Source organism: Sander vitreus, chromosome 23 (genome assembly GCF_031162955.1).
Source record: "Sander vitreus isolate 19-12246 chromosome 23, sanVit1, whole genome shotgun sequence".
NCBI lineage: Eukaryota > Metazoa > Chordata > Actinopteri > Perciformes > Percidae > Sander > Sander vitreus.
This window is the reverse complement of record NC_135877.1, coordinates 3,829,247-3,856,681: the sequence shown is the minus strand read 5'-3', so window position 1 is coordinate 3,856,681 and position 27,435 is coordinate 3,829,247. Positions and strand designations below refer to the sequence as shown.

General features: G+C 42.5%; 1 protein-coding gene across 2 annotated transcripts; it reads left to right on the top strand.

The window, feature by feature from the left end:
* The first annotated feature begins 17 nt into the window (after positions 1 to 17).
* LOC144512475 (serine/threonine-protein phosphatase 6 regulatory subunit 2-like) lies at positions 18 to 27,235 on the top strand. 2 transcript variants are annotated; one of them, XM_078243256.1, is made up of 24 exons: positions 18 to 446; positions 2,614 to 2,783; positions 4,105 to 4,359; positions 5,072 to 5,258; positions 5,785 to 5,922; positions 6,030 to 6,095; positions 6,683 to 6,795; positions 7,426 to 7,539; positions 7,771 to 7,897; positions 8,137 to 8,289; positions 10,919 to 11,143; positions 11,293 to 11,357; positions 11,483 to 11,598; positions 11,694 to 11,779; positions 12,767 to 12,847; positions 13,586 to 13,665; positions 13,956 to 14,013; positions 14,264 to 14,391; positions 14,523 to 14,692; positions 15,241 to 15,385; positions 16,849 to 16,937; positions 17,416 to 17,605; positions 18,453 to 18,545; positions 19,781 to 27,235. In XM_078243256.1, exons 3-24 carry the CDS (start codon positions 4,133 to 4,135, stop codon positions 19,827 to 19,829), a joined length of 2,700 nt encoding a protein of 899 aa, XP_078099382.1. In that variant the 5' UTR covers positions 18 to 446; positions 2,614 to 2,783; positions 4,105 to 4,132; the 3' UTR covers positions 19,830 to 27,235. The 2 variants fall into 2 exon arrangements, with proteins under 2 accessions (XP_078099382.1, XP_078099378.1); XM_078243252.1 differs by having other exon boundaries at positions 13,568 to 13,665.
* Positions 27,236 to 27,435: the final 200 nt, after the last annotated feature.

Sequence of the window (27,435 nt, the reverse complement as noted above, 5' to 3'; positions counted from 1 at the left end):
AGGTCTACTGCGCGCTCTCGTAACCATGTCGCCATTTTGATTCGAAAAATATGACTGAGTTTTTCCTGCTTTGCATGCTAAACTTAGCCCAGCGTTTGAATTACTTTGTGCGTGAGTACGAATCATACACTCTAGATCTGTAATAACAGGTATTGTTATTAATGCCAAGTAGCCATTCATGCTGGGGAACTGTTTATTTGATAGACTTCAGAGTCACATTTGACTAACGTTAGCTAAGTTGAGCTAGCTAACTGTAGCCTGGACTGTCGCAGACTGACCCTTCTTCAAAACAAATCACTATTCGCTCGTATGTATCTTAGCTAACACAGCTAATAGTGAACTGGATAGCTGGTGACTTAACGCTAGTAGCTGACTGCTTGACGAAAAAATCAACTAACAATCTTGAACACACACGGGAGGCATAGAAGCGGACTTTCAATCAAAAGGTAAGTTTTGGGAGGAAAGATCGTCATGAGTTTGAGCAACTAGCTAGCTAACGTTAACTCTACTGCTGCTTCGACAAAGTTGAACCTAAGTTGGAGAGCTATTTAAGTTGGCTAACTCAGCTCAGTAACGTTACACGTTAACTGTTAGCAGCTAGCTAATTAGCTTACGAGCTAATCAGAGGAAAGGAGGAACTAACGTTAACTAAATTGTTTGCTAAGTTAGAGCCTTACAACAGCCAATTCACAGTTTGTTGATTAGGAAACTAGCTAATGTCAGTTTATCGGCTAACATTGCCGAATGTATATATTTAGCTAGCTGCTAACGTTCGATTACTTAACGCTAGTTAACACAATAAAGTCAAAAAGTTACGTTTAACAGCTGTAGTTGGGTGCCATCGACATCAACGTAACTTATTTACCACTGACATGTTCCTTATAATACAACAGCTCGTTTAAAATGTCGTTATTGTCTAGTAGCTAACGAGCTATAGTTAGTTAAGTTGTGTTCTTCAGTGAGGCCAACAGCACCGAAGCCTTGCTGAGTTCCTGAAATTAAGTAACGTTACACGCTGTTTTAAGTTCATTTGTACGTGTGTTACGGATGGATAAAAAAAATAAAGTAACCTCGTGTTTAAACAACTGTGACGAATGTAATTGATTACTGTAAAGTAAATATGCGTTGCTGTTTTTATCGTATTATTTGGTAGTGTTGCCTCCACGGGAGTTGAAGTAAACAGAAATCTGAGCTCCTACCGCAAGTCAGTTGATGTGCACTTCATGCCGAGGCTACGGCAGCTCATTTTACATTTCTTTAACAACACACCAGTGTGTCTCTCATTGTTGGACACTCCTAACAAACATGGTTAGAGCTGGGCGATATGGAGAAAATAATCACAATATTTTTGACCAAATACATCGATGTAGATATTGAGCGATATTGTAGGGTTGGTGCTTTCACTAAATATTTACACAGTGAGATTTTAGATAAATAATCATCGTGGATATAATGACTAAGTGGTCAAAGGCAAAAAATAGAACAGCATCTTAAGTTATTAAAGTGTGAAGCCTTGACTTATTTTGTTCGACAGCCAACAAACCCAAAGGTAATCTATAATGTGAATGGAAGAAGCCCAGGAACTCTTTACACGCGTGAAAGAGTATTATACAGCACAAGTAAAGTCACTGGCCTTTCTTCTTATGAATTACCCTTTTAAATATTTTGGGACCATCATCTCTGTAACAAACATTAGATACAGGTCTGTTTACATAATTTTACAACTTCAGTGCATCTAAGTGCAAGTAAGCAGCAACTGGCTGATTGAAACTGTAGCTTGTGTTTGTCCTCCGAAGTGTACCTTTGCATACTGTTGGATCATTTGGTAGTGCACGTCACTAGGCTTCTAGTAAATATGATAAGCATTCAGTCGCCACCAGTTGCATCTTTATTTACACTCAAGTATAGGAGAGTTCAAGTAAAAGTGTAGGTGGAATTCCCTTTTGCTTGATTTAACTGCTTTTTAACTTGCTTAATTACAGACCATTGTTGGCTCACAACATCCACATGCATGCCCTTTATGTGTGCCATTGTTCCTTTTTTTCATCGTCTGTAAATGTGCCAGTAGACTGTTTTTGTTGAGGTTGCCTCTGGTGGGTTCTATTTTGGATGTAAAGTCAAGCATTCGCCTTCCTGCTCTCAGTGTCCACAGGGAGCGTTCAGCGGGTTATTATTGCACTTGTGTACTCTGTAAATGTATGCCAGATGGACGCTTCTGCTGCTGCCGCATGTGCAGGGAAGGGTCCTCCTCAGGAAAAAAAGGAAAAGTAAAAGGAGGAAGCATTTCGATTTCCCCTTTCAGTTTTACTTTCATGATCAACCGTTAATAGCATGTTGCTCAGGGAGACACGTTAGCTTTGAACATAACTATCGTGACATGAGTATGGTGATGATATCGTATCGTGAGGCCTCTGGTGATTCCCACCCCTAGTACAAAGTTGACTTTAGTCACCAACTTGCAAAACATACATTATAACTCTTCATGGTTACATTCACATACAGTATTTGTGCAGATCTGAAATGTCTGAATAGTATGTTAACACTGTGTCATTTCTTCTAAAATTTTGTTGCGCAGTTGATTAATAATGCCCGCTGTTGTTTCGTGTCGTGCAGGTTATGGTGAGCCTCTCTGCGTCTCATCTCCTAAAGAGGCCTGCGTTTTAAGAGGAGACCCATGCTGATAAATGCCAGGCCTCGCCACACTCTCTGTCGTCGGCACAAACACAAATGCCTGCCTGCCCGTGGGGGAGGTCTGATTAAAGATATCCACCTTTCATCCACTGGTACGTGTGAGCATTTTACTGTGGCATTTTTATTTATTTATTTATTTATTTTTGTACAGTCTATGACTACACTTACATGGACCACAATAATGCTACTGTTGTCTGTATTGTAAATCATGTAGTATTTTGATTAAACTGGGTACATGAGTTCCCGACAAATCTATTCAATTCCTAATTTACAGTATGTTTAAATTCCATAGAGCACACAGCTTGATTGGTGACTGAAGATGTCGCCTCCACATTACATCACAGTGTCATTACCCGCCAGTATTTAAACCTCACAGTCAATCTTTCTTTCATTTTGCGATTTTCCTTCGTGGGCTCAACTTACAAATTTAGCAAAACATGGACTTTTATGCCTTTCAGGGTTTCCCTCAGAGAAGTTGTTTAGCCTGGTGGAAGGTGTCTTTTTTTCGCCAGACTGATTACAGCATCAATGTAGAGCCCATAGCTTCTGTGATAATAACAGAATCATGGACGAATTGTGAAATTGAGAATTTAAAAAAGCTGTAAGGAAGGTTCCATAGGGCCCTACATTAAGTCAGTGCTAAAAGCTAACTGGAGATTCAAAAATATCACTGTCTAAGTTTCCAACCGAGCCGCCTCACTGTAACTGTAACTGCAATTTAGGCCCGTTGAGCCACCAGGCCTGCAATACACTGGGGGAAACCCAGCCTTTTTATATGAAAGATCCACACAGTAGAGCAGGGATCCTCAACAAACAAAATAAAGGCAAATTCATCTGTCCATTTTTCATTAAATAGCCTGTTTTCAACCTTTTGACGTTGCTGTCCTCACTCATCTTTGCCAAGAAGCAAATGCAGTCGCAGCAGCCCCGCACAGGTCAGGTGTATGCAGGGGCGTCTCTAGGATTTAAGGCCGGGGGATCAAGCTCTATTTTTATGCTTTTGTATGCACTCTGGCAAAAAAAGTTCCATTGTGAATCAGTTCATTTTCATTGTGAATTAGAAAACGGTGGGTGTTACATTATAATTAAAATGATCAGAAAATGCTGTTTACAAGACAATTTCTCATTAAGTTAATAGAAGAAACTTGCAGCCCCTGTGAACATATTCTGTGATGTAAAAGGACTTACTGCAAGTGATAGTGCTGTCTTGTCGGTTTAATCCTTTATCTTGCATCTTTTGTTTACATGCATTTCTCTCCCCGGCTTCCTTCCCCCACCTACACGTCCACTCCTTCCCTTCCCTTTTCCTACCCCCTTTCTTTTATTGTTGGACCTCTCTGTATTCCCTCTACCTCCTGTGTTTTTGTCCTTTTTACCTTCCTTCCATCCTCACTCTGCTGTCCCGCGGCCCAGGGCTGTGTCCCCCGTCCCAGCGGCCACCATGTTCTGGAAGTTCGACCTGCACACCACCTCCCACATCGACCAGCTGCTGGACAGAGAGGACGTGACGCTGAGAGAGCTGATGGAGGAGGATGACGTCCTGCAGGAGTGCAAGGCCCAAAACCGCAGGCTGCTCCTCTTCCTCTCCCAGGACCACTGCATGCAGGAGCTGGTCCGCCTCATCACCACGGAGCCGCCCGCCGACCTGGAAGAGAGGAGCCGCTTTAAGTGAGTCGTACACGGTTACAGTCAGCGCAACCATTATAAAGTGCTGTTATTACTAGGTACAATTTATGTTGTATTATATTGTCTAATTTTATCAGATAACATGCAAAAAGTGCATGTGATTTCCTTAAAATTAAAGCAGATGAAGCCAGACATTTTGACTAAATGTTTGAACTCTTTTGAGCAAGTTTTCATTAGATGGAGTCATCAGGGCAGTATTTGCTTAACTCAGTTCTTGTTCTTAGTTCCTGTTTAGTTGTTGGGACAGAAAACCAAAAGAACTTTTGCAGTTGTATCAATTTATTCAATATACTTTTTCTCATCTTGAAAAAAAACTATTAATACTAAACGTCTAAATCTTTGTTTCTGCAACACTGTCACACCTAGTATAAGTCATTTGAATTAACATGCATTAAAATCCTATATTCATATATTCTCTTAAAAAGAGAAAATACAAAATTAATTTGTTAGTGTTACTGGTTGTGTCCAGTACCATTTTTCTGCTCAGATTTCATTTATTGTACTTTGTTACATCCCTTTTTTTTTTTTTGTTGCTCCGGACAGTGAAATCCTCAAAAGATTCATTAAAAAAATGTTTTTTAATGTAATTAAATCCCCCTTGTTTAGACACACCATGCTCATTTCAGAAATGCTACTTAAGTTGCACCGAGACTCCTTCTCGTTGTCATTCTGTGGTTATTTTTCTTTTGGTAAGATTTCCCAACATTGCTTGTGAGCTCCTGACATCAGACGTGTCCATTATCAACGATAAGCTGGGCGCAGACGACTCTCTCCTTGAGGTGCTCTATCACTTCCTGGAGCAGGACCCCCCCCTCAACCCGCTACTGGCCAGCTTCTTCAGCAAAACCATCGGCAATCTCATTGCCAGGAAAACCGAACAGGTATGTTGAAAAAGATCACGGCTTGAGCAACGGTTTGATTTAGAGCAGAGGTGCCAAAATGGGCCCAAAATAAATGTTGACGTTGAAGAGTACAGCGATTCTTGTAATTTGTCGTAGATAAAACTTGCGTATTTAATTTGAATAGGGAAGTTTACCAGCGATGTGCTTTACATTGCCGTAAAAACTGAGATTAAGTACTTTTTAGCTGCACAAAATGTACGTTTCATAGTGATTATGGTTAGGATTTTACAGCTTTTAAATAAGAGAAGAATAAGCATGAGCATGTCAAATGCCATGGTGGGCCAAAACAAAGGGAGCACGTGCCAACCTTGGCCCGTGGCCTTGATTTAGAGCATGTAAATAAGCAAAGGCATTTAATTCACTGTACTGGATAGCAAACCACTGACATACAGTACAAAACACAAGTGCAGTACTCACAGATGTTAAATCTCGCACATTCAGTTTTATCCAGGTTTGGGCTGCTACGTGGAACCAAAAGTATTGAGCGCTTTGATTTATTTTCCAGGTGATTACCTTTCTAAAGAAAAAGGAAGGCTTCATTGGTCTGGTGCTGAAACATATTGACGCCTCTGCCATGATGGACCTGCTGCTTCGCCTCATCAGTTGTGTGGAGCCTGCCCCCTTGAGGCAGGAGGTCCTCCATGTAAGCACTCTTAATGTCTTTGTGTACTTCCTATAAGTAAAAACACCAGCCATTACACGCCTTCAAAGTATCTTACACCATTTATGTTTGGTTTTTTTCCTCCTAAGTGGCTGAATGAGGAGAAGTTGGTACAAAGACTCACAGAGCTCATCCATACTGGCAAAGATGAGGAGGTGAGTTTCTGCAGGGTCTTAAAAAGTCTGAAAAAAACAGTCTTGTCAAGTATTGTGTTCTAGGTCTTAGATAATTTTAAACAGGTCTTACCTACTACCTCTAATGCTCATTGAAATGCTCCCGCAGCACTTTAGAATGATTTCTTTGATTCCGTGGTGTTGTAGTTCTTTCACTACTATTCCAAATATAATTCGCTGTATTAGCACTACAAATGAGACCAACATGCAACTTATATTATAGCCAATCAGCTTTCTTGTTATTGGCGCGAGTCTCTTTCAGGTTGTACCACAGACATTCTTCAGCTATGGGGAAGTGCAAGTTTAGCAATACTTGGCTTGGAAAAAAAAAAACAGATGTTGTGACATAGGTCTTAAATTTCATTCACAATGGTCTTAAAAAGATGTTAAAAATCTTAAATTTGACTTGGTGAAACCCGCAGAAACCGTGGTCAGGTGTGCTGGGAGTTGACCTGTCACCATGTTGTCATGATGCTCTCTTTGTCAGATGAAGAAGCTATCATTTTATAATACATGCATTACCATAATCTGTTAATGAGGATTTTCTAATTCAATGATTTACGTTTCAGAGACAATCAAATGCATCCCAAACGCTTTGTGACATCATCCGCCTTAGTCGAGACCAGGCCAATCAGATGCAGGAGAATATGGAGGCCGACCCACTATTGGCTGTACTAGAGTCGTAAGTGTGCAATCCCTTTTGATTAAAGTTCTAGGAGGGAAAGTGTCAAGTTGCTTGTGGTATTTAGAGTGAGTGTGTATTGGAAAAACATGGCATTTATCTGGCTGCAGTACATTACCATCACACACAAAAAAAAACAGCTTTGTTTGATGACTAAGCTATGCTAATCTTCTGCTTCCCATCTGCTGTTGGGTAATGGTGTGACCTAATTGGTAGGCTCTTTTTTTGTCTTCTTTGAAGCAGTTGACGGTAGACTAGGTAGGATGTGTGCCCTTACATGTCCACACAAGCCGGGATCGTAAACCTACTGAAACACTCCTATGTAGTTTTACAAATGTCCAAATCTGGAGTGGAGAGTTCTTTTAAAAGGTTGTTGTGTGTACAGTGATTTGCTGCCAGAGCCTGTTAGATAACAGTTTATATTTTTGTGCAAGTTTGAGGTTGTGTCTTTCATAACACTTCCTTGGTGTACATCTCACCCATGAATTTCCACCCCTCACTATCAACAATAGCAAAGCCATTGGACAACTGGGGTGCTGGCTTTAAGAAGTGAACACCATGCTAGTGTATCGTCATCGTTTAGTAGTTTGTTTACTAAATTTGCTCCTGCATAAACCTTTTGTCTTTCAGGCAGGAGAGTGTAGCGGGGCTCCTGAAGAACATGTTTGAAGGGGAGAGGAGTGAGGCCTCCATTGTTAACGGAACTCAAGTGCTACTTACCTTACTGGAGACCAGGAGGTCTGGGTAAGTGTTTCCTGACAAGTTTTTTTTTTTTTTAAATGTATATGTAGCTTAGTTAATTTTTGTTCCTCTGGGTCCTGGTCCTCCAGGGTCTTTTTAAGCACATGGTACATTTGTATTGCATTTACAGAGGAACATTAAAAAAACAATACTGACTCATGTCATCTACTAACTTAGCATTTTCATAATTTCAAGTCTAGTGGCCTAATGTTTCTGTCTGCTTGTGTCTCCCAGGTTGGAAGGGCTGATGGATCTGTATTCTCAGGGTTATGAAAGGTCTTACACTGTCAGCAGCAGTATTTTAAATGCCATTGAGCCCCATATAAAGGACTTCCAGCAGCTTCTTCTGGATCCCCCCAAGGTAAAGCCACGGAGCAGTGCCATGTCTTGAAGCACTATATATTCTAAACATAAGCAGGTAGCGCCTTTAGCTAGCGTGTTTTAGCCTTATATTTTAAAAATAACGTAGTAGCGTAGCTGATGGCATTGACAGTACACCTTTTCATTGTTCCCCCCTGTAGTACAGTTATAGCACTGAATATCTGGATTCTTGTGTATTGGCTTCAAAATAACATTGGGCTTTTCTCATTCCCTCTACAGAAAAGTGCAATATTGACGACCGTTGGCGTTCTAGAGCAGCCGCTGGGGAACGCCCGCCTTCACGTGGCCCGGCTGGTGGCCGCCTTGCTGCAGACCAGTGCACTCAGTATCTGCCAGGAGCTCTGCAATCTCTCCACCATGGACCTACTACTGGTAGGCTAAGCCTGGCTCGATTCTGCACTAGGGATGTTAATAAGTCGATGAGTGTTTCCCAAAGCACAAGATGGGTCCTCAACTCAAAGATATTCAGTTTACTGTCATAGAGGAGCGAAGAAACAAAAAAAATTCACATTTAAGAAACTGGAATCAGCATTTTTTTTCATAAAAAATCGACCGTTTAATGGATTATCAAAATAGTTGGTGATTAATTTAATAGACAAAAAAAAAATACACTTAATACCTTTTTTATTAAATTGATTCAAAGTCTTCACTACACACACACACACACACACACACACACACACACACACACACACACACACACACACCCCTTGACTGGTTGGTGAATCTGAAAAGATTGCATCAGATTTGCACAAGGTTGGTCATGAGGCACGGAAGCACCGATAACCTTATCACACCACCTGACCAAAGGGCAGTGGGTGAGGCTTATTTCATATAAAACCATGGAGCTTCGTATGTAGTGCAGCAGACTGTTGACCTGGTTAAACTGCATGGGGGAACTAGAGAAGTCCTTTCTGGTCCAGATATAACCATGACTTTAACATAGCCATGTTAGAAGGGCACAGAGCCATGTGGTCTTGCAGTAATTGGCTAAAATGCTTAAAAACTGCTACCGTTATTGGTACATCTTGACAACTGTATGCTGTTAAGGGAGGTGTCCGCTAGTGCTGCCACCAACGATTAATCTAATTTTTCGATTAGTCGACTAATGTAAACGACTAATTTAAAGAGGAAAAAATCAAGTGAAAAAAAATCAAGTGTTTATTTCGTCCATTTTATTTTGAACTCAACTGAAGGGTCAAAACATAACATGATCCTTGTGCCATAAACGGTATAAATAACTTAAATGTTACCAAATAAAAAAATGACAAATGCAGATATAAATGTAATAAAAAAAACAACCGATTTTTCTAATATTGCACCTGTCAATACAGAACAAAATATTCTGTAGCCTATTTTGCCGTCAGTACGGCCGACGTCGTCTTTGCTGTAATCAAATTAAATTTGTTTAACATGAAGTATACTACTGTGATTCTTGATTTACTGAGTGTAGTAAATCAAGAAACATCCATGTGTACTAGGGCTGCAGCTATCGATTATTTTAGTAATCGTGTATTCTACCGATTATTCCATCGATTAATCAGATAAGAAATACTTAGTAAACAGCAATAGTAAATATTTATTATTGCTGTGTACTAAAAAAAGGAAACCTGTCTTTTGTATATATACAAAAGACAGTTTTTTTTTGGAAAAAGCAACATTTTGTATTGCGAAATTCCAAGTACATTTTTGGTGGCCCAAATGTTAATATTTTTCACCCCCTTCCCCTTCTTGCCTCTGGCTCTTTGCACTGGATATGAAAAAGAGCTGTTCACTAACCAGAGGGGAAATGTGACGGTACAAAGCTTACAGCAGGGCTATTCAACTACACTGTTCTGGGGGACACATTTTCAGAAGGCTAATACACAGTGAGGAGAAAGAATAAAGAATGCAGACATCACCGGCATCATGACGTCATTCACGTGCATATTAAGTGGCCATGCTGGGGGGAGGAGCAGCTAAGTTTCCAAAGATTAGTAGCAAACTAATAAACAGTTAGACTACAAACCGACAGCTGTCGTGTTAGCTCGTTGGTAAAACATGGCTATTAGCAGAGTAGCATGCTGTAGGCTAGTTGTGTAAAACAGCGCGGTGGACGAGAGCAGCAGACGTTAGTTAGCTACCTGGTGTCGGGTTCGCTCCGTGGAATGGATGAGTAGACTGGATGTTTTCTACAGAGATGATGTAGCAGCATGTTTGCAGCTTAAAATGATCCCAAACTTTCTGTCGTTTTCTCTCGCCTGTCTCTTCTCTTAGACCCTCGCTATTTTCGTCTTCCTTCATTTGTAATCTGGGCCGTCCGTCTCATGCATAGACCGTATATAAACATCTTGTGTCCAGAGAAGCGTCAACCTGTTGTGTACGCTAGTAATAATCCTCCGTGCGGAAACCCAGTGAGCCGTACAACCTGAATTACATTGATTTAACGAAGCTTCGAGGCAAAGAATTTAGCTTCGAGGATTTTTTGTAATCGAATTATTCGAGTTATTTGAGGAATTGTTTCAGCCCTAATGTGTACAGACAAGGCTAGCAGCAGCAGCAGCGCCGCGTCAGACACGTTTCTGGTGTGTAAAGACATAGAACAACAGAAACACCACGCAGCCAGTGTGTAGCTGCTCGCGTTTACATTTGCATGCATGGCGGGGTTTAAAACATTACTGCCAAAGTCTAAGGCAGGGGTGGAGGGGGAAGAAAGAGGAGAGCAGATTAGTCAGCAGGGCACGCGCAGCGCACAGACTGGTGTGGAGGTGAATTACAGCGAGCCGTTTGAGACAGGAGACCAAAAATAAATAGGCAATCAATAGTAAAATGACGACGTCGACTAAAAAAAACGACTTATTTTAATGGTCGATTACATCGTCTAATCGCGGCAGCACTAGTGTCCACTCAACTCAGTGCTGTTTAAAGTCCGGTCTTTTAGCAATCTTTTGCTGCATGCCACTGACTTTGCTTCACATCTCTCTCTGTCTCTCTCTCTCTCTCTCTCTGCCTCTCTGCATAGGATCTGTTCTTCAAATACTCCTGGAATAACTTTTTGCACTTCCAAGTGGAGCTGTGTGTGGCGGCTATCCTGAACCATCCTTCCTCGGAGGAGCGGCCCAACCCGGGCCTCCAGAACCACGATGGGAATCCCGCAGCATCGGACCCTGAGCCGCAGGGGGAGGCGGTGGAGACAGGCAGGACCAGTGACCCACAGACCTCCATCCACAATGCCCTCGTAGCGCATGTAGGTGGCTTAAGCGGCTCGATGTCCTGAACTTGCTATACTACGCCCAAAACCTTCTCCGCCACTTTTCGTTTGTGGAAATAATTGAGGAAGGAAGAGCACTAAAGCCTTGCACTCACCTTCATTCTGTGTTTCTGTCGAACCCTCAGCTTTTCCAGAAGTGTCAACTGGTACAGAGGATCCTTGACGCCTGGGAGGAGAACGATAAAATACAGTAAGGCTCTCTTGCATCAAAACAGAAAGTTTTCCACCATCACATCATACCTCTGCAGCTGCATGATCCTGCTGTATGCATGTCCTGCTAAATATTTTATATAAAGTGTGATTTGTGAATCTCAGGGGTGAGGGTGGCACCAGGAGAGGCAACATGGGTCATCTGACCAGAATCGCCAACATGGTGGTCCAGAACCTGGAGAAAGGACCAGTACAGTCCCAGATCACCGACCTCATCAAAGGTATATCATATTTTATATTGCAGTAGGCCTGATTGCCAGATGAGTTACCATTTTAAGTGGCAAGTCAGTTAAAATGAGTGTGCCTGTTGTTGCAGAGCTGCCAGAAGACTGCAGAGGCCGCTGGGAGAGCTTCGTGGACGAGACCCTGCGAGAGACTAACCGGAGGAACACGGTGGAGCTGGTGAGACTGGGCCCGGCAGCGTCAGAGCAGCTGCTATCAGCTTCTCAGCAGATCAGATTTTTCTTTTCAAATTTGTCATTCAATAAATCTTCAGAATATAAGCCCTGAAGTCAGACATGCTGGTTTAATTGATTTAAAACAATAGTGGCCCTGATTATAGTTTGTAGACTCAAAGCATGGCAGCGGTGAGGTCCCAGGCAGCACCGATATCTGCTGATAGCTTTTCAGAAAACTGAACTAGGCACGTTTACAAATTGCAGATGGGCATTTGCATTGCAAGAAAAGGTATTTGCTGCATTGAAAGTGGTATTCCTGTAGTTTCAGCTGAGAGGTGTGTTTGTGCTGTGAGTTAGCTACGTTCCACAAGCTCTCTTAGCTTTTTTAAGGCTTTATAAATAAACAAAATAAACTCCCAAAATTTCAAAGAAAACATTCTTACACCTATTTCCCTTATTAAAACAGAAAAATACATTCGTACATCTCTGAATTCAGGCTTCATGACAAAGGCTCAGTGATGTACTGTAGGATGACTGAATGAATCTGCTCTTGGTGTTTCAGTTTTCCACATCATCAAAAGAAAATCGTTTTTGAATGTCTTATTTATTTTTATTTTTTTTTACATGGTGATTTTATGTTACGAAAAAATTACTTGTATTTGGTTTCTCACGAGTTAGTCTCGCTTTGCCAGATTTACCTGGATTTACCCTGCAGAGATCTGAGGAGCAGTTAACCATAGTCCTCAGAAATCCATCGGAGGTTAGAATGCCAACACAAAGGAAGCGTTAGGTAACGGAAATCCGGCTGAAAATAAGGACATGCAGCGGATTTTCCGGCACTAATGGGGCAATCCCAGCAGTGGAAGGTCGAGGATATAGACTACTTACGAGTTAAAATTGTTCAAATGTGTCTAGCAAGGCCACTGGGCGTCTGTAATGTACTGTAGGACTCTGTAACAAGTTCACCAAAGCTCTGCACTGTGTCCTGCAGGTAAGCACCCACAACATGCACTCGTCCAGTGAAGATGATGACATGGAGAGCCCGTTCCCCAACGACCTGTCTCTCCAGCAGGTAGGACACCACACCAGCATGGAAACTAAAATGACCCCTCACACCACTGTTACTTGTAATAATAAATACATATCCATCCCTAGTAACCTTCTAGTAGAAAAAGAGAGCACATTACACCAATGTTAGCTTCTCTCCATTGGCTCCCGGTAAATTTTAGGATATTACTGATAACTTTTAAGGCCCGCTCCGGATTTGCCCCTGAGTATATATCAGATCTTCTGTCACCATACGTGCCCAGTCGCAACCAAGGCTCTGTTAGCTGTTCTGCAGTCTAGGCTGAGGACCAAGGATGACCGGGCTTTCTGTTAAGGCCCCCGCCCTCTGGAACTCTCTCCCTGAGACTAGATCAGACAAGCTCCTTATCCTCTTTTAAATCCCTTTTTAAAAACGCATCTTTATAAGTGTGCTTTTACAGGGTTTGTGACCTGAATGTTACTTTAATCTGTTTAAATCTATATTTTAAGAAATGGCATTATCTAAAGCGATATTTTAAATAGTTAATATATTGTTCTATTATACTTATTCTCTCGTGTTGCTCTTTTTTTTAATAATGTAGAACTTGTAATTTGTTTTAAATTGTTTTTATAATTGTTGGTCGGCCATGTTATTGTTGTCTTGTTAAGCATTTTGTAACTTTGTTTTAAAAAGTGCTATATAAATAAAGTTATTATTATTCTATCCATAATGATATTGCCTTAAAAAGTGCTTTGACCTTCCCAGGCCTTCTCTGACTATCAGATCCAACAGATGACTGCCAACTTTGTGGATCAGTTTGGCTTCAATGACGAGGAGTTCAGCGAGCATGATGAAAATATCAAGTAAGTAGTAAAAAGTCTTACACGGCTTGTTGGCCTTTTAGGAAAATGAAACAAGATTTACAACTCTGCATCCCAACCTGTGCAGTCGACAATCCCTCCATACCAGAGCTCAGACATTTGTATTCATTCTCTGCTACACTATTTGATTTCATGACTGACTTGTATTATTTCAATACGTTAATGTAGGGGTCTTATTCTTTGTTGCTAAACCCATTTAGTTATCCTACAGCAACCTTAACTACCTTAACTTACAGGATATCAACTAATATTTTCTTGTTCTCGTTCCTCAGTGCCACATTTGACCGAATTGCCGAAATAAACTTCAATCTAGATGCTGATGATAATAGTGTAAGTGTTTTGCTGGTGTTTGTGTCCTACTCAGTTCATTTAAAAACATTGCAACTTTCAAACTCAATCTGCTTTTACTGTCATTGGTATTAATATGACCGCTACTGATAATGTCCTAACAGCTGTTGCTATTGTTAAGAGTTTAGTTGGTCAACACTGCTATGGGAAACTTAAACTTGATGCAAATTCTGTCTATTAGGCATCGTCGCAGAAAGGCGACTGACTGACTTCTTTCCCATGTGTTTAACAGGCCAATGCGGCTGCGTTTGAAGCCTGCTGTAAAGAGAGGATACGCCAGTTTGATGATGCTGAAGAGGAAGAGGACATTTGGGAAGAGAAGGAGATGAACTATGCAACACAAGCTAAATCCAGAACAAGGTAAACCCGACTATGTCTTCCAGTCTTTGGTTCCCTCACTGCAGTGTTGAGTTCACCAAGCATTTCTGTCATCGGTCTGTTAACCCCTTTCCTCTCTCCTCAACCTGCATCCACCTGCCACTCTCCACCAGGTTTGGGGTCTCCCAAACCTCCGAGAACAGCTCCAGGAGCAGCATGGAGAACGGAGGCAGGGAGCGGGACCACGGTTCTGAATCTGATGAGGACGAGGACTCTGAGCAGAACACATCTGAGCAGAACACATCTGAGCAGAACACATCTGAGCCCAACACGTCAGAAACGGGTAGATTAGAGGACAGCGGCGACCCACAGAACACAGCCAAATGTCATGTAACAGGGTTTCTGCGGGGTCTTAAAAACTCTATAAAAAGTCTTAAATTCACTGAAATATTGCGTTCTAGGTCTTAAATAATTTTAAACAGGTCTTAATGGTCTTACCTCCATGCAACACTACCTCTAATGCCATTTTTTTAAATTTATTTATTCCTTTGTTGTAGTTTTTTTCCTTCGAGTCGACTACAAATGAGACCAACATGCTACTTATTACAGCCAATCAGCTTTAGTGTTATTGCCACGAGTCTCCTTCGGATTGTACCTCAGATGTAAATTGGATTTTATTCTTCAGCTATGGGGAAGTGCAAGTTAAGCGGTACTTGGCTGAATTTAGGGCTTAGTTGATGCTGTGATAAAAGGTCTAAAATGTCGTACATAATTGTCTTAAAAAGTCTTAAATGTAACTTGGTGAAACCTGCAGAAACTTTGTGTAAACCTATGAACTTTCAAAATAGGCTCTTGTCTTAGTATGAAAGTCTTTTTTGGTCTTGTTTCCAGATCCAGGCTGGACAGCAAATTTCAGGGAGTCTGGAGGGACTGCAGCATCCCAAACCCCAGCCCAGTGGGACAGCTCGTCTAGGAGTGGAACACAGACGCAGGGAAGTGGCTGGGCCACCTTCACTGAGTTCCAGCCTTTCTCCGGGTGAGAAGCAAACCCGTTGACCCAAATTAGCAAGTCTGCTCGGATGGATTTATTTTTTTAGGTCATAGGTTTAATCGATGCAACAGGTATCACTACTAGGGCGTTTCCACTGCAGGAACTTTACCAGGGGACCGAGACGGTTTTGAGGAACTCGCAAACTAAACATGCATTTTCAACCGGAGGAAACTGGGACTCAAATTTAGTTATGTACGATACGATGGCCAGGGGGGTAGCACTTTCCAAAGGTTCAGGAACATTAGAGGGGAAGTTTTAAGCGCTGACCGTCGCTGATTAAACATACACTGCGGCTGCTTCAATTTGTGTACCGCTTCATTCGCAAAACAAGGAAGTACTGTAGTATCGATGTCTTGACGAGGGTCGGGCATTTCTTGTTGTTTATTAACGTTAAAGTGAGGCCTGGCTGCTGTCTTCTTGACTTGTTTTTTAAGAAAAGTGAACAAAGCTGACAAAGTGAGCGAGAGAGTGAATGAAGGAGAGGGAGGAGAGATGAGAAACAAAGCAGGTGAAGGAGAGAGATAAAACTGAATTCTTTCATGGCCGTTATGTTCTAAAGCAGAAATAAATAAACGTCTAACACACAGATGGGTTTTGTGGAGACAGATGTTCTTATAGTGTCATTCTCCTCCTCACTGCATTTCATTCATACCGGTGCAGTAGTAAACAAGTGGCTCAAGGAACCTTCTAGTTCCTTCAGATATGTATAAGACCCCAGATCCTTGTGTCGAAATGCTGCTAGAGTGACCCAACAGTAAATACAAAGACCAGGATGCCACTGTGGTGTTGTTTTCATTTGTGAAAATTGCGTGTTAAACGTAGCCGTCTTCTCCTCAGATGAAAAACACAAGGGATTTTTAGTGCCTAGTTTAGATCTTGACAGTTTCCATAGTTTCTGGAACTTTTTGGTCGAAAAAAGGGATTTATTTTACCATCTGTTGGCCCTCTGTAGGAGGAGGAACTATTATTTTTGGCTAGTAAACATTAGGAAGATCAAAAAATCTATAAGTTTACAACTATAGAGAGTGTACTGGACGATTTTACATTGTCTACCCTACAGTAGTCTGGGCCAACGGATGTACATTGCTGGGATAAACCTGACATCCGGCGTGATGTCCCTCCCCTTCCGCTATCTATTTTGTAAGATTCCCGTCTCTGCATCTGGGGTTCAGTGCCACCCAGGACTGTTTGGTTTGAATAATTACAAACAAGCCAGAGCGTTCTTCCCCCTATCCCAGAATAGATAAGCGGTGTAGCCAGTTGTTCATATGCAGACTGATGTCGAGCCATTTCACAGTTGTATTGCCTTCTTTACCATTTGACATATTAAACACAGAACACTTAAACAACACAAGTCACAAAAAATGGAAATGATGTAGAAACGATAGTGATTCGTTACAGCTTGTTAACACAGTTCTCTGTTTTTTTTTGGGGTTGTTTTTCTGCAGTACAGAGACTGATCCCAGGTGCAGCTCTCCGGTGGACTCGGGCAGCGGCGATGCCGATAAACAAGCCAAACAAAACCACGAGAAGAGTGGTGAGTGTTTGCTGCCATCCTCAGAGCTCAGACAAACTCTGCCTGTTAGAGAGGCACACTATGTATGTGTGTGTGTGTGTGTGTGTGTGTATATATATATATATATATATATATATATATATACACATACACACACACACAACACATTCAGCCTTTTCTCTTATGCAACAGTTACTTTGTATGTATTTTTGTTTTTCTGTATTTATATTGTACACACAGTCCTGTCCATCTTCTATCTGTGGACATGTATGTTTGCACAAAATACAGGGTAATGCGTTTTCTACTGGTATTGCTAACAATGGCTAACCTGGCTAGAGCTAACCCCACAATGAAAAATCTGACTTGTAAATGGAACGCATTCAACTCGCGTGTGACGTCATTCCCAGCTCCGGTTTCACAGTTCCCAGGGAAATGGAACACACTATCAGTTGATTTGGAGAACCTCATTTTTTCCTGTCCTTTTGTTTGTGTCGTCAAGACGTTGGTGCCTCCTCTGGTGCCTGGCCGGTGGGAGAGGGGAGGAAGGCTCCCATCGTGGCCTCAGACAGCAGCTCCTCCGGGGGATCCGACAGCGAGGAGGACGACAAAAACGCTGGCGCTCCTCCCACCGCAGCCGTCGTCTCGGAAACAGCCGGCGCCCCCGGCAACAAGACAGCTGACCTCAAAAGGTTTGAATCTTTTAGCTGGAAGCTTTGCTGTCAGATGCCGAGTGGTAACATCCTCCTCGGTTGACCAGTCCACTCTGCAGCCTACACCAAAAGCTGGTCTGTGTGCGTAAACATCTATATTTGAAACATAATTACCACCATGAGGTAATTATAGACTGGACTGGGATTTTAAAATTACTGGATTCATTCAGTTTTGCCTTTCTAAAGGCTGCTGCTGCTTCTTCCAACTTCTGAAAGTAAAGTATATCCTGGCAGCTTCTCTGGTAATCTACAGACATTTGAGGGTAAACTGAGACGTATAAGAAGTTTTATAACCTGGCAGCTGGGTAGCAATGTTAGTACTTTTCCCAGTTGTGTAAAAAAGTACTATTTCAGTTATAGATGCCCTACAGTAAATGTACTGTAGGCATTTTTAAGTCAAACAGTTGTCTAACCCTGTCAGTCATCATAAGCACACACACAACGCTACTTAATCTTCTGGAGCAAAGGGCGTCAGAAATATCAGAAACACTATTTGGTTCACGCAGTAACACAGGCATCCAGGATAGTGTAACGGCTAATCCCAGAGTGTTCGTGGTCAAATAATGTTGCTCTTGAGACGAGCACCGAGTAATATCTGCTGATTACTAAGCACTGTCACTCAGTATGTCCACAGACTAAAACAAGCTAAATGAAGTGCTTTATTTACTGAGCCCAAAATAGCAAAGTTCTCTTTTGCCTTTGCAGTGGGGTCAAAGGTCAGCTACAGAACAAACAGTAAAGACAAAGTTCACTGACTTGAGTTGAAACCTGCAAACTGTGCTGAAAGTTTGTGGGAGTGGCCTAACTGTTTGCCTGTGTCCTGCAGCGAGGAGAGTCCGGTGTCTCTGGAGAAACTCTCACTGGAAGCCTCAGAGCAGCCTGCTGAGACTTCACCTGCAACCACACAGACTGACAGGAGGTAAGAGCCCCGCCTCTTCTCTATAGGCGCTCTATACAAGATTTCTTGTGCTGAAATAATGACCTAAAGGGATAGTTGGGATCATTGGAAGTGGGGTTGTATGAGGTACTTCACCATAGTCAGTGTATTAGCAGTGTTTCCCCCAGTGTATTGCAAGCCTGGTATCCCAGCAGGCCTAAGCAACTGGGAATTATTTTTTAATGTATGTAGTAAGACGTTTTTTTAAATTACAGTTGCAGTTGGGCAGCTCGGTTGGAAACTTAGACATATTTATCATATCATATTTTCAAATCTCCAGTTAGCTTTTAGCACTGACTTAATGTAGGGCCTTATAGCTTTTTTAAATTCTCAATTTCTCAATTCCATCCATGATTCTGTTATCCAGAAACTATTGGGCTCTACATTGATGCTGCCATCAATCTGGCCCCTCACAGATCTTGATCCGGCCCGAATATCAATTTAGGTTCAAAATAAATGTTGGCCCGCCTAGTTGTGCGCCGAAACCAAAAAGATGGGAAACTTCTTTCAAACTGCAATTACGCGACACTCGGAGCAGAATTTGGCAGGTTTGCCGACTGAGACTCAGAAAATTCCCAAACAACCAGAGAGTTTTCATATTCAGGCTGAGAAACAGGTTGCTGTGAGTCGACTTGTGTAGCCTGCTTTTAAAAATGTAATCCTTGTTTTGCTTGATTTGCTAAACTCTATGATAAGGAACTTTTTTGCTGACTTTTTTTATGGCTTTATGTCAAACTGTATGCGAGAAGGCTATACGAGACATGGAATAGGTCAGTATGTGCTAAAGGTCACAGATATTTGACTTTTTTGATGAAATAAAAGCATGTCAATAAACTTTACATGTGTGGCCCTTAATGGGATTCTCATTTTCCAGTGTGGCCCTTAGTGAAGTTGAGTTTGACACTAGAGGATGGATACCCGACCGGGCCCGTCAGGACCTGACGGGTTTGGACAAATGATGTTGGGGTTCGGGTCGGGCTCGGTCACATCAGCGCGATAAGGCATCGAACATTTAAATTTAAAACAGTTCATTATGTAGGTGTGCGCCAGTTGCTTAATAAAAGCTTTCCACACAAACAAACGTACATGTGTCATTAGTATGAGAAAAGAACGAGATCTGGTCGGGCTCGGGTGTCTGTGTGTTAAACTGCTACCAGTAGATGCTCGTCCTCGCAGGTTCTCTGTTTATGTGACTGTTTCCTGTGTCCCCCTAACAGAGAGGAAACGCCACCGCCCCAGGAAGTGTCTGTCAACGGGCCGGTCTGAGCGCCAGCAACACTGCTCAATCCAACAGTGACTGTCAGCCTCCTCCAGAGTGACTTCCCCCAAAAAATAACCTTGCTGCAACTTGGGTGTTTTTACTGAATCCCTCGGCCATGTTATTGGACCTGGACACTGCCAATCGACACCAATAATGAGGCGGCGGAACATGTAAAAAAAAAAAAAGAAAAAGAAAAATAAAAATAAAAAAAAGAAAATAAACATGGAAAAAAAAAAAAAACATCAACCAAACCAACAGACAGAACGGAGTGTAAGGAATCATCTTCGAAGCCTTTTTTTCCAACGTTGCACATAATTACGTGCGGTTTTAATGTAGCAGCGATCTTTGAAAAACGACAGAATCCGAGGGGTAACATCGTCATTATTTTTTTATGTCCTGAAAAGAGCTCCTCCCACTTTGGTCAAAGCTGTTGGAATCCCATCGATAGGGATTTTTTTTTTTACATCGTCACTCCTGAATGGATAGCACAGGCTAACTTTTAATGATGCCTCAACAATAAATACCTTATTTTGAAAATATAATTTTTTTTTTTTTTTTTTTTCCTTCTTCAAGCTTAAGAAAAAGCACTTATGCAGCCATTTACTGTACATTATAGCACAATGTAAGTGTTCTACCCTCATCTCTGCTGGCTGTCTTATCTGTCCTCTCACCCAGATCGAGGTTTTTAGCCGTTGTTTCCGGGGTTGGTTTATTTTTTATTTTTTGCTCTTCTCTTTGGTAGCTCTTGATGAAACATCTCTTGTTGTCGTACATCACCAGGTTTCGGAATGTTCTCAAGTGCTTCGGGAGGGTCGGTGGAGGGGCAGGTCGATGAACAGAGCTCCAATAGTATTACTGTCTTTTGCTCATGTGCAATAATGTCAATTAGCCGTTTAATTTAAAAATGAAATTCAACATTTTTCCTTTTAAAAGAATCAATCTAGCGTTGGATACTCGTTGGATACTCGTGGTGTAGTTTGGGGCGCACAAATTTGGATATATTCTCAACTTGATCATTTATTTTAAAATGTTCTTTTTTGGTTTTATTTTTTATTTCATAGTGCATGTATAACCGGTTCTCTGTTGACCTAGCTAGTGAGCTAAGACCTTCTGATTGTATTGACCTTTAAGTTGTTATTGCTATCCCCCCTTAAATCAAACCAAACATTATCTGCCTATATACAAATATTATCTACATTTAAAAGTAATTTTTACAAAGCAATCTTGAGATTACTATTGCTGTCTGTTCCTTTTTTCTCTCTCTCCACCAAGCACTTATTCACAGGGCGAGTGGCATCTGGTTAAGAGTGATTTTTTTTTTTTTTTTTTTTAAAGTTGAATTTTATTTGTCTCTGAGCAGCAGGATTGGAAAGAGGGCAGGTCTGGGTTCTGCAGAGCTCCAGGCCTTTTTTTGTTGTTGTACTTAAATCATTTGACAGCGATCAGGTTCTACGATCATTGTTAAAAACAAAACAATTGAAATTAAAATTGTCTGGTTGACCACAATTAATACCAAAAGCTTTGCCTTGCCCGTCTGGTTGTTGTCTTTCCACCTCTGCAAAGATCCAGCTGCTTGTTGATGTGAATAAGACGTTCAGTCCCCCCCTTCTCAAACTCTTTGTTTGGGTAGATCACTGAACTCCGTATAACAGGGATGTCCCGATCGCAGGGTTTCTGCTGGATTTACCAAGTCAAATTGAAGACTTTTTAAGGCCTTTTTATGAAGGAAATTTAAGACCTATATCATGACAAAGTATTTGCAAAGTAAATAAATGTATTCAAATTGATTAAAAGCGACACAGAGTAATAATATGCACATGCAGTCCATAGCTCGTTTGCAAGGTGGCCCGGAGGCCTCCACTTCTTCAACAAAATTGCTCCCTTACAAAAGCTAAAGTAGGATCTTGTGCATGTTCACCAATAAGACCCTGCTGTGAAAACGGTTTTGCGGTTTGTAAACCGGCAAGTTTTGGAAAGAAGGTATCGGCTAAATTGACGGGGGAAGCTTCATGGAATCCCTGGATTTCGAGCTGCTGCTCCTAAAGGCCCGGACACACAGAGCTGATAATCGGCCGTCGGACAGTCTGGCGAGGTCAGTGACTCGAGTCTGTTCGGTGTGTTCCGTGCCGTCGTCCGTCCGAGGGGCCGTCGTCCTTCATTTTGGCCGATTTGACATGTGTAATCAGCGGGGCGGGCACTGCCGGCAGTCGGGCTCAAATGACCCATCTGAAACAGGGAGCGGAATGAGCGTGACTAGAGTCTCTCAAAATCTGACGAAAATCTTTTAAACTGACCTTTGTTGATCTGAAATGAAGACAGATTCAGCAACTGCACGGTCTATTTCTCGCTTAAAATGTTTTCAGAAACACGTTTCGGTGAACTATTTTAGTACAATATGAGAACGTATTCTGAACAAGCCGCCATGACAGTCTGGCTGTGAATTTCTGGAGAAACAAGACCCAGGTTCGTCCAATCAGCTGCCGGTTTTCATTTTTGGGCGACAATACAGATTAGCACCGCCTGCTGTTATGGAGACGTATTACGCTTCGTCTCTTGGGTGTGTTTTTGAGGCTTTTTTTTTTTGACCAACTCGGGGAGACTGATCAGTCCAACTGCCTTTTCTGCCGAGGGTCGGCTGTCTGGTTGGTGTGTAAGCAGCTTTACTCCCAATTTCCACTGGATACGGAACGGCGGCGGAGTCATTAGGTTTTTATTAAAATCAATGTGTGTATTTCCACTGACTGCAGAACGGCTGCGTTCCGACTGCGTCCCAGCTCCGGCGGTCCACAGCCCTCCGGAGCAGATACGCAGAGCTTCTATTTTTGCCGGAGGCCGAAGAGCTCCGCAGCAATTCAGCACAGGGCAGATAGTGCGGGACAGGAAGTCGAGCACAGAAACAAAATAAAACATCCGGTTAATTTTCAAAGTAAAATCCACCGTGCTCACGGCGGATCATATTTCTCTGCACTACACCTTGAAAACACAGCACAGAGTTGTTTCCCCTCTACTCCTCTGGATGGAAACAAACTGTTGTTGGTTTTGTGGTTCTATTCTACGTGAATTCGCGAGATCTTGTGGGTCCTCGTGACTACAGCTGTCAGTCATGGCCGCAGCCGTGCCGCAACAAATCCGGTCCTAGTGGGTATTGACGGACCACGGAGCCGTTCCACAGCGGAGCCGGTCCGCAGACGTTCTGCATTCAGTGGAAATCCGGGGTTAGACCTCCTTAGACTGTGTCACTACACCTCAAACCTAAACCTTAGGGTGTTCCTGTTCCAATGCCAGTGTTTCAGGCACTTCACAGGGTTCATCAGTCACTATTGTGGTGATACAAACTTGTGTTCCAGCCAAATCATTACTCAACACAAAATCTATTCCATCAACCGGCAGCGAAGGGACAACGGCTACCACTACGGGTCCGTTTACAGTGTTAGATTTCAGGAAAACAATGTAAAGAACGCCAACATATCCACCTCCCACACCAGAGTAGGAGCATTACAAGGCAGTGGTGGGTGGTAGGTCTATTATACCCCGAACCAGCAAGGACTTGGGGGCACCTGTATCCCTCAACATGGATATAGGGGCCATTTTTCTGTCCGTGGCTATGGCCACACCCCCTTCAGACACAAAACCTCTATAGGCTTTGGGAGGCCGCTTGGAAGTTGTGACCTGCAAGTTTGTAGGACTACCTCGGGGCTGAGTTGTAAGCAGAGCAACCGGGTTTCCTTCCTTTTCAGTGTGAAACAACTGGATTTAATGTGACCTGGCTTTTTACAATAATGGCAAATTACCTCACTTCTAGATTATGGGGGCTTATTAGGCTTCTTACCCCACGTTTGAGGTGGTACTGCTGTACTGTGCCTTGTCACTAAGTCTCCTGGGTCATCACCCTCACTGATCGTTTTCTTTTCCTGTCTCCCTGACTTACTTTTCCAAGGCACATCCTTGTTTGTTAATTCATAGGAGTCGGCCATCATAGCAGCCTTTTGGCTATCTTTGACATCATGATTCCTTATGTGAGACGGTATGCTTTGGGACACTAGCTACAAACTGCTCTAGCAAGAGTAGTTGCCACAGGTCTTTATGTATCTAGACTTCACAGGCTGTTAGCCATCTATCAAACCACGCTTCCTGTTGGCGTGCAACATCAAGATAGGTCTCCCCTCGTCTCCTATAAAGTGACCTAAACTTTTGCCTATAAGCTTCAGGAACGACCTTGTGCAGTTAGAACTGCCTTTTTCACCGTGTCATACTTGGAGTCGGGTATCGTTTGGATTTTTACGATTCCGATGCCGAACCGGTACTTTTAAAACGATTCCGATTCCTAAAGCGATTCTTGAAAAACTGAAAAATGACATCAGAGAAAGGCTCTTTTATAGTGTGTCGCCGCATGTTTCAATAAATTGAACGTGCTTCCCCCTTTGCCACATAATCGTTTTGAAACATTTGTTGCATTTTGCGATGTCGGAGGAACCGGTTCCATAGTGGAACCGGGTTTCGGTACCCAACCCTAGTCATACTCCCTGCTCTGGATTTGGTGAAGAGCTGCATATGCCTCTTGTGCCTTACACTCTGAATAAGCAAAGGCCACTTATCCTCTGGCCAGTCTAACTCTTTCGCGATTTTTTTTCCAAAAGCACTTAAAAAAAATAAATAACCAACTTATTCCTGATTAAAACTGGGCACCAGTCTCAAACAGCTATTGTTATCAAACCAGGCCTCATGTTTCAGTTGTACCTTAAGGGCAGCTTGTTTTTATTTTTCTTGTTCCAATTCCATCTTGCCGCTCACGCTCCCTTTCCTGCTGTTCCAGTTTAGGGTCTGGTAACCACAAAGCTTCTACCAGGAAATCAACAACTTCACCTTTCCTTAGCTGCGGATCAACGTCCACTTCAAAGTACTGAGCCACTACCAGCAACTGGTCTTTGTTAAGTTTGCAAAAATCACTACAACAATACAACAACAATACAATTTACAAGTCTCCTGACACCCCACCATCCGTTTTAACAACAGCCAATACAGTGTGGCTAGTCCAGCCTCTGAATTACATGCCCGTCTAAACTAACAGCCTGGCAGGTATAGTTCTTTGGTGAGCTGAATACAACTCCAAGTATCGCTGTTTGCAAAACAGACGCCAGTATGCCACTAATCCATGACCTTTTACTTCCGGGATTGCTCCAGTTCCGCCGGGAAACGACTAAAACTACTTTTGAACGTACACGTTCCACCAAAACAAGTTCCTTCCCGAGGCTATTTCGCAGAGGCACTGTTGCTCTGTGTAGAGCTTAGCACCGCCCAAGACGATTGTGATTGGTTTAAAGAAATAACAATAAACCAGAGCACCTTTTTCTCCCATCTCAGAATGCTGTGTGGACTAGCCAGACCTTCCTCCGCAGTGTTGTGGAGGAAGGTCTGACAATACCAGATTAGTATGCCACTAACTCACCTTACTATATTAGTACAGCCAACCTGTAAGATGTTTAGTATAACAATTCCTTCCCTAACATAAATTGTGCTAGTAAAGGCTGGCTGGCAGTGGGTTGAGTGCTTACCTGGAACAGCGACCTCCGCCAACTCCATCAACAGCTCCACACAATTAAGCGACCAGCCCCGTCTTCTGTTGATGATGGTGTCTAGTTCAAGGTTATATTATTAGTGGTTGGTCGAAAAGAAAACAAAGCTGGCAATAAAAGGCGTTCGGGTTTCCAGGCCACAGGCAAAGGTGCTCTAAACACGCCACCTCGGTGATTCCGCGACAAGACCGAGTCTCTCCTCCAGCTCACCTCCTCATTAACTCCGAGCACCTGCGGTTAATAAGCCCCGCCCACTAGCAGCCAGCTTCTTACTAAAACGGCCGGGGCGCAAAATTCCGAATCCCACTATGGCCACGCCAAGACCCGCCCTACGAAGCAGCTCGATTGGTTGGGGTTAGGCATTTGACCTCGAGTGGTTAAGGTTAGGGTTAGGGGATAGGACCTGTACATGCAAGCATGGACGGCTGGCCAATAGTAGTGTGTGAATGCTATTGAAGGGCGGGTCTTGGCGTGGCCATAGTGGGATTCGTAATATCTCGGCCGATACCGAAAATATTACTAAAAGGGCACACTGCTCACCAAACAATAGCCTAAACCCAGTGGTGTAGTCTAATGTATTTTAGCGGGTATACTGTACTATATAAATATATGGACCAGAATGGACATATTAAAGTGGGGCGTCTGGGTGTCCTCCCCCAGGGAAGTTTTAAGCATTAACGACTTAATTTCCTTCATTCTGATACACTTTAATGCACCAATTTACGGTGGAAATACATTTATTTAGCCTATGCGAAGAAAAACACAGATGGCAATTCAAAATATATTAAACATATAATGGAAAGTATGTTGTTACATGTCATTGTATATTAAGTGGGTATATGGAAATCCTGGAGCTTTCTTAGTGGGTATACTGCGTCCACATAATCCAGGGACGTCTGCAGAGAGGTCAGGGTCAACTACAGAGCAGCAGCAGCAGGTGTGTGTGTGTGTGTGTGTGTGTGTGTGTGTGTGTGTGTGTGTGTGTGTGTGTGTGTGTGTGTGTGTGTGTGTGTGTGTGTGTGTGTGTGTGTGTGTGAGAGAGAGAGTGAGAGAATATATCCATATTATATCTAGAAACGTGACTCCAAGTGGATGCTAATGTCGCTTCGCGTCTGCTGGACGTGTAAACATCAAGGGGTCTGAACACACCAGACTGTTCTAGCTGTTCTATTATTTGCCTTTACCCACTTAGTCATTGTATCCACATAACTGGTGATTATGTATCTAAAATCTCAATAGTCAACCCTACAATATCTTAATGGTGTTTCTGGCATTACGTTACCATTTTGGTTTAGTCTCTTCGGAGTCATTTGGATAAACCCAATGTACACTACCTGCGCAGCACCGACAGCAGACGAAGTTAGCTATTACATGGTGAATATAGTAGAACATTTCAGCTAAAGAGCCAGATATATTCCACTCAGGACATGGTCGAGAGTAGGCTGCTGCACATTCTTTATGGATGGATGCTAATGTCGCTTTGCGTCTGCTGGACGTGTAAACATCAAGGGGCAACCTCCCCTGCTCAGCAATGAAACACATGCCAGAAACTGCAGTTCATCGAGTGGCCCTTGAAGGTGGGTCCAGAAGTGAGTCAATTTCCATAGACCCCGATGTTAAAATGCCCAACTTTACAGCAGAATTGAACATGTTTACAGCCTGGTTTTTTTTTGTTGGTCTCTATATGTGGTGTTATTTTGAGGTGAAACCTGGCGAAATTACAACACAGATGAACATTTAAACCCACAGTTTTTATTTGGATTCTAAAAACTATATTGACATGATTGACAACATAACCCAGGCTCAGAAAATCATTTCTAATTAAGAACAAAAAGAAATGAAATAAAAATAAATAAAAAAGGATTATGTCATGTTGTGGTTAATGAAGCTGTGTCGACAGATGAGTGAAAAGATGAGTGGGGGGGGGGGTCTAACTGGATGCAGACTGCAGTCGGAAACACACCGAGTCTTCCCACAGGCGGGTTCTGGCTGCTGTGTCACTTTGGTCAGTCTACTCCTCAGGGGGGGGGGGGGGAAG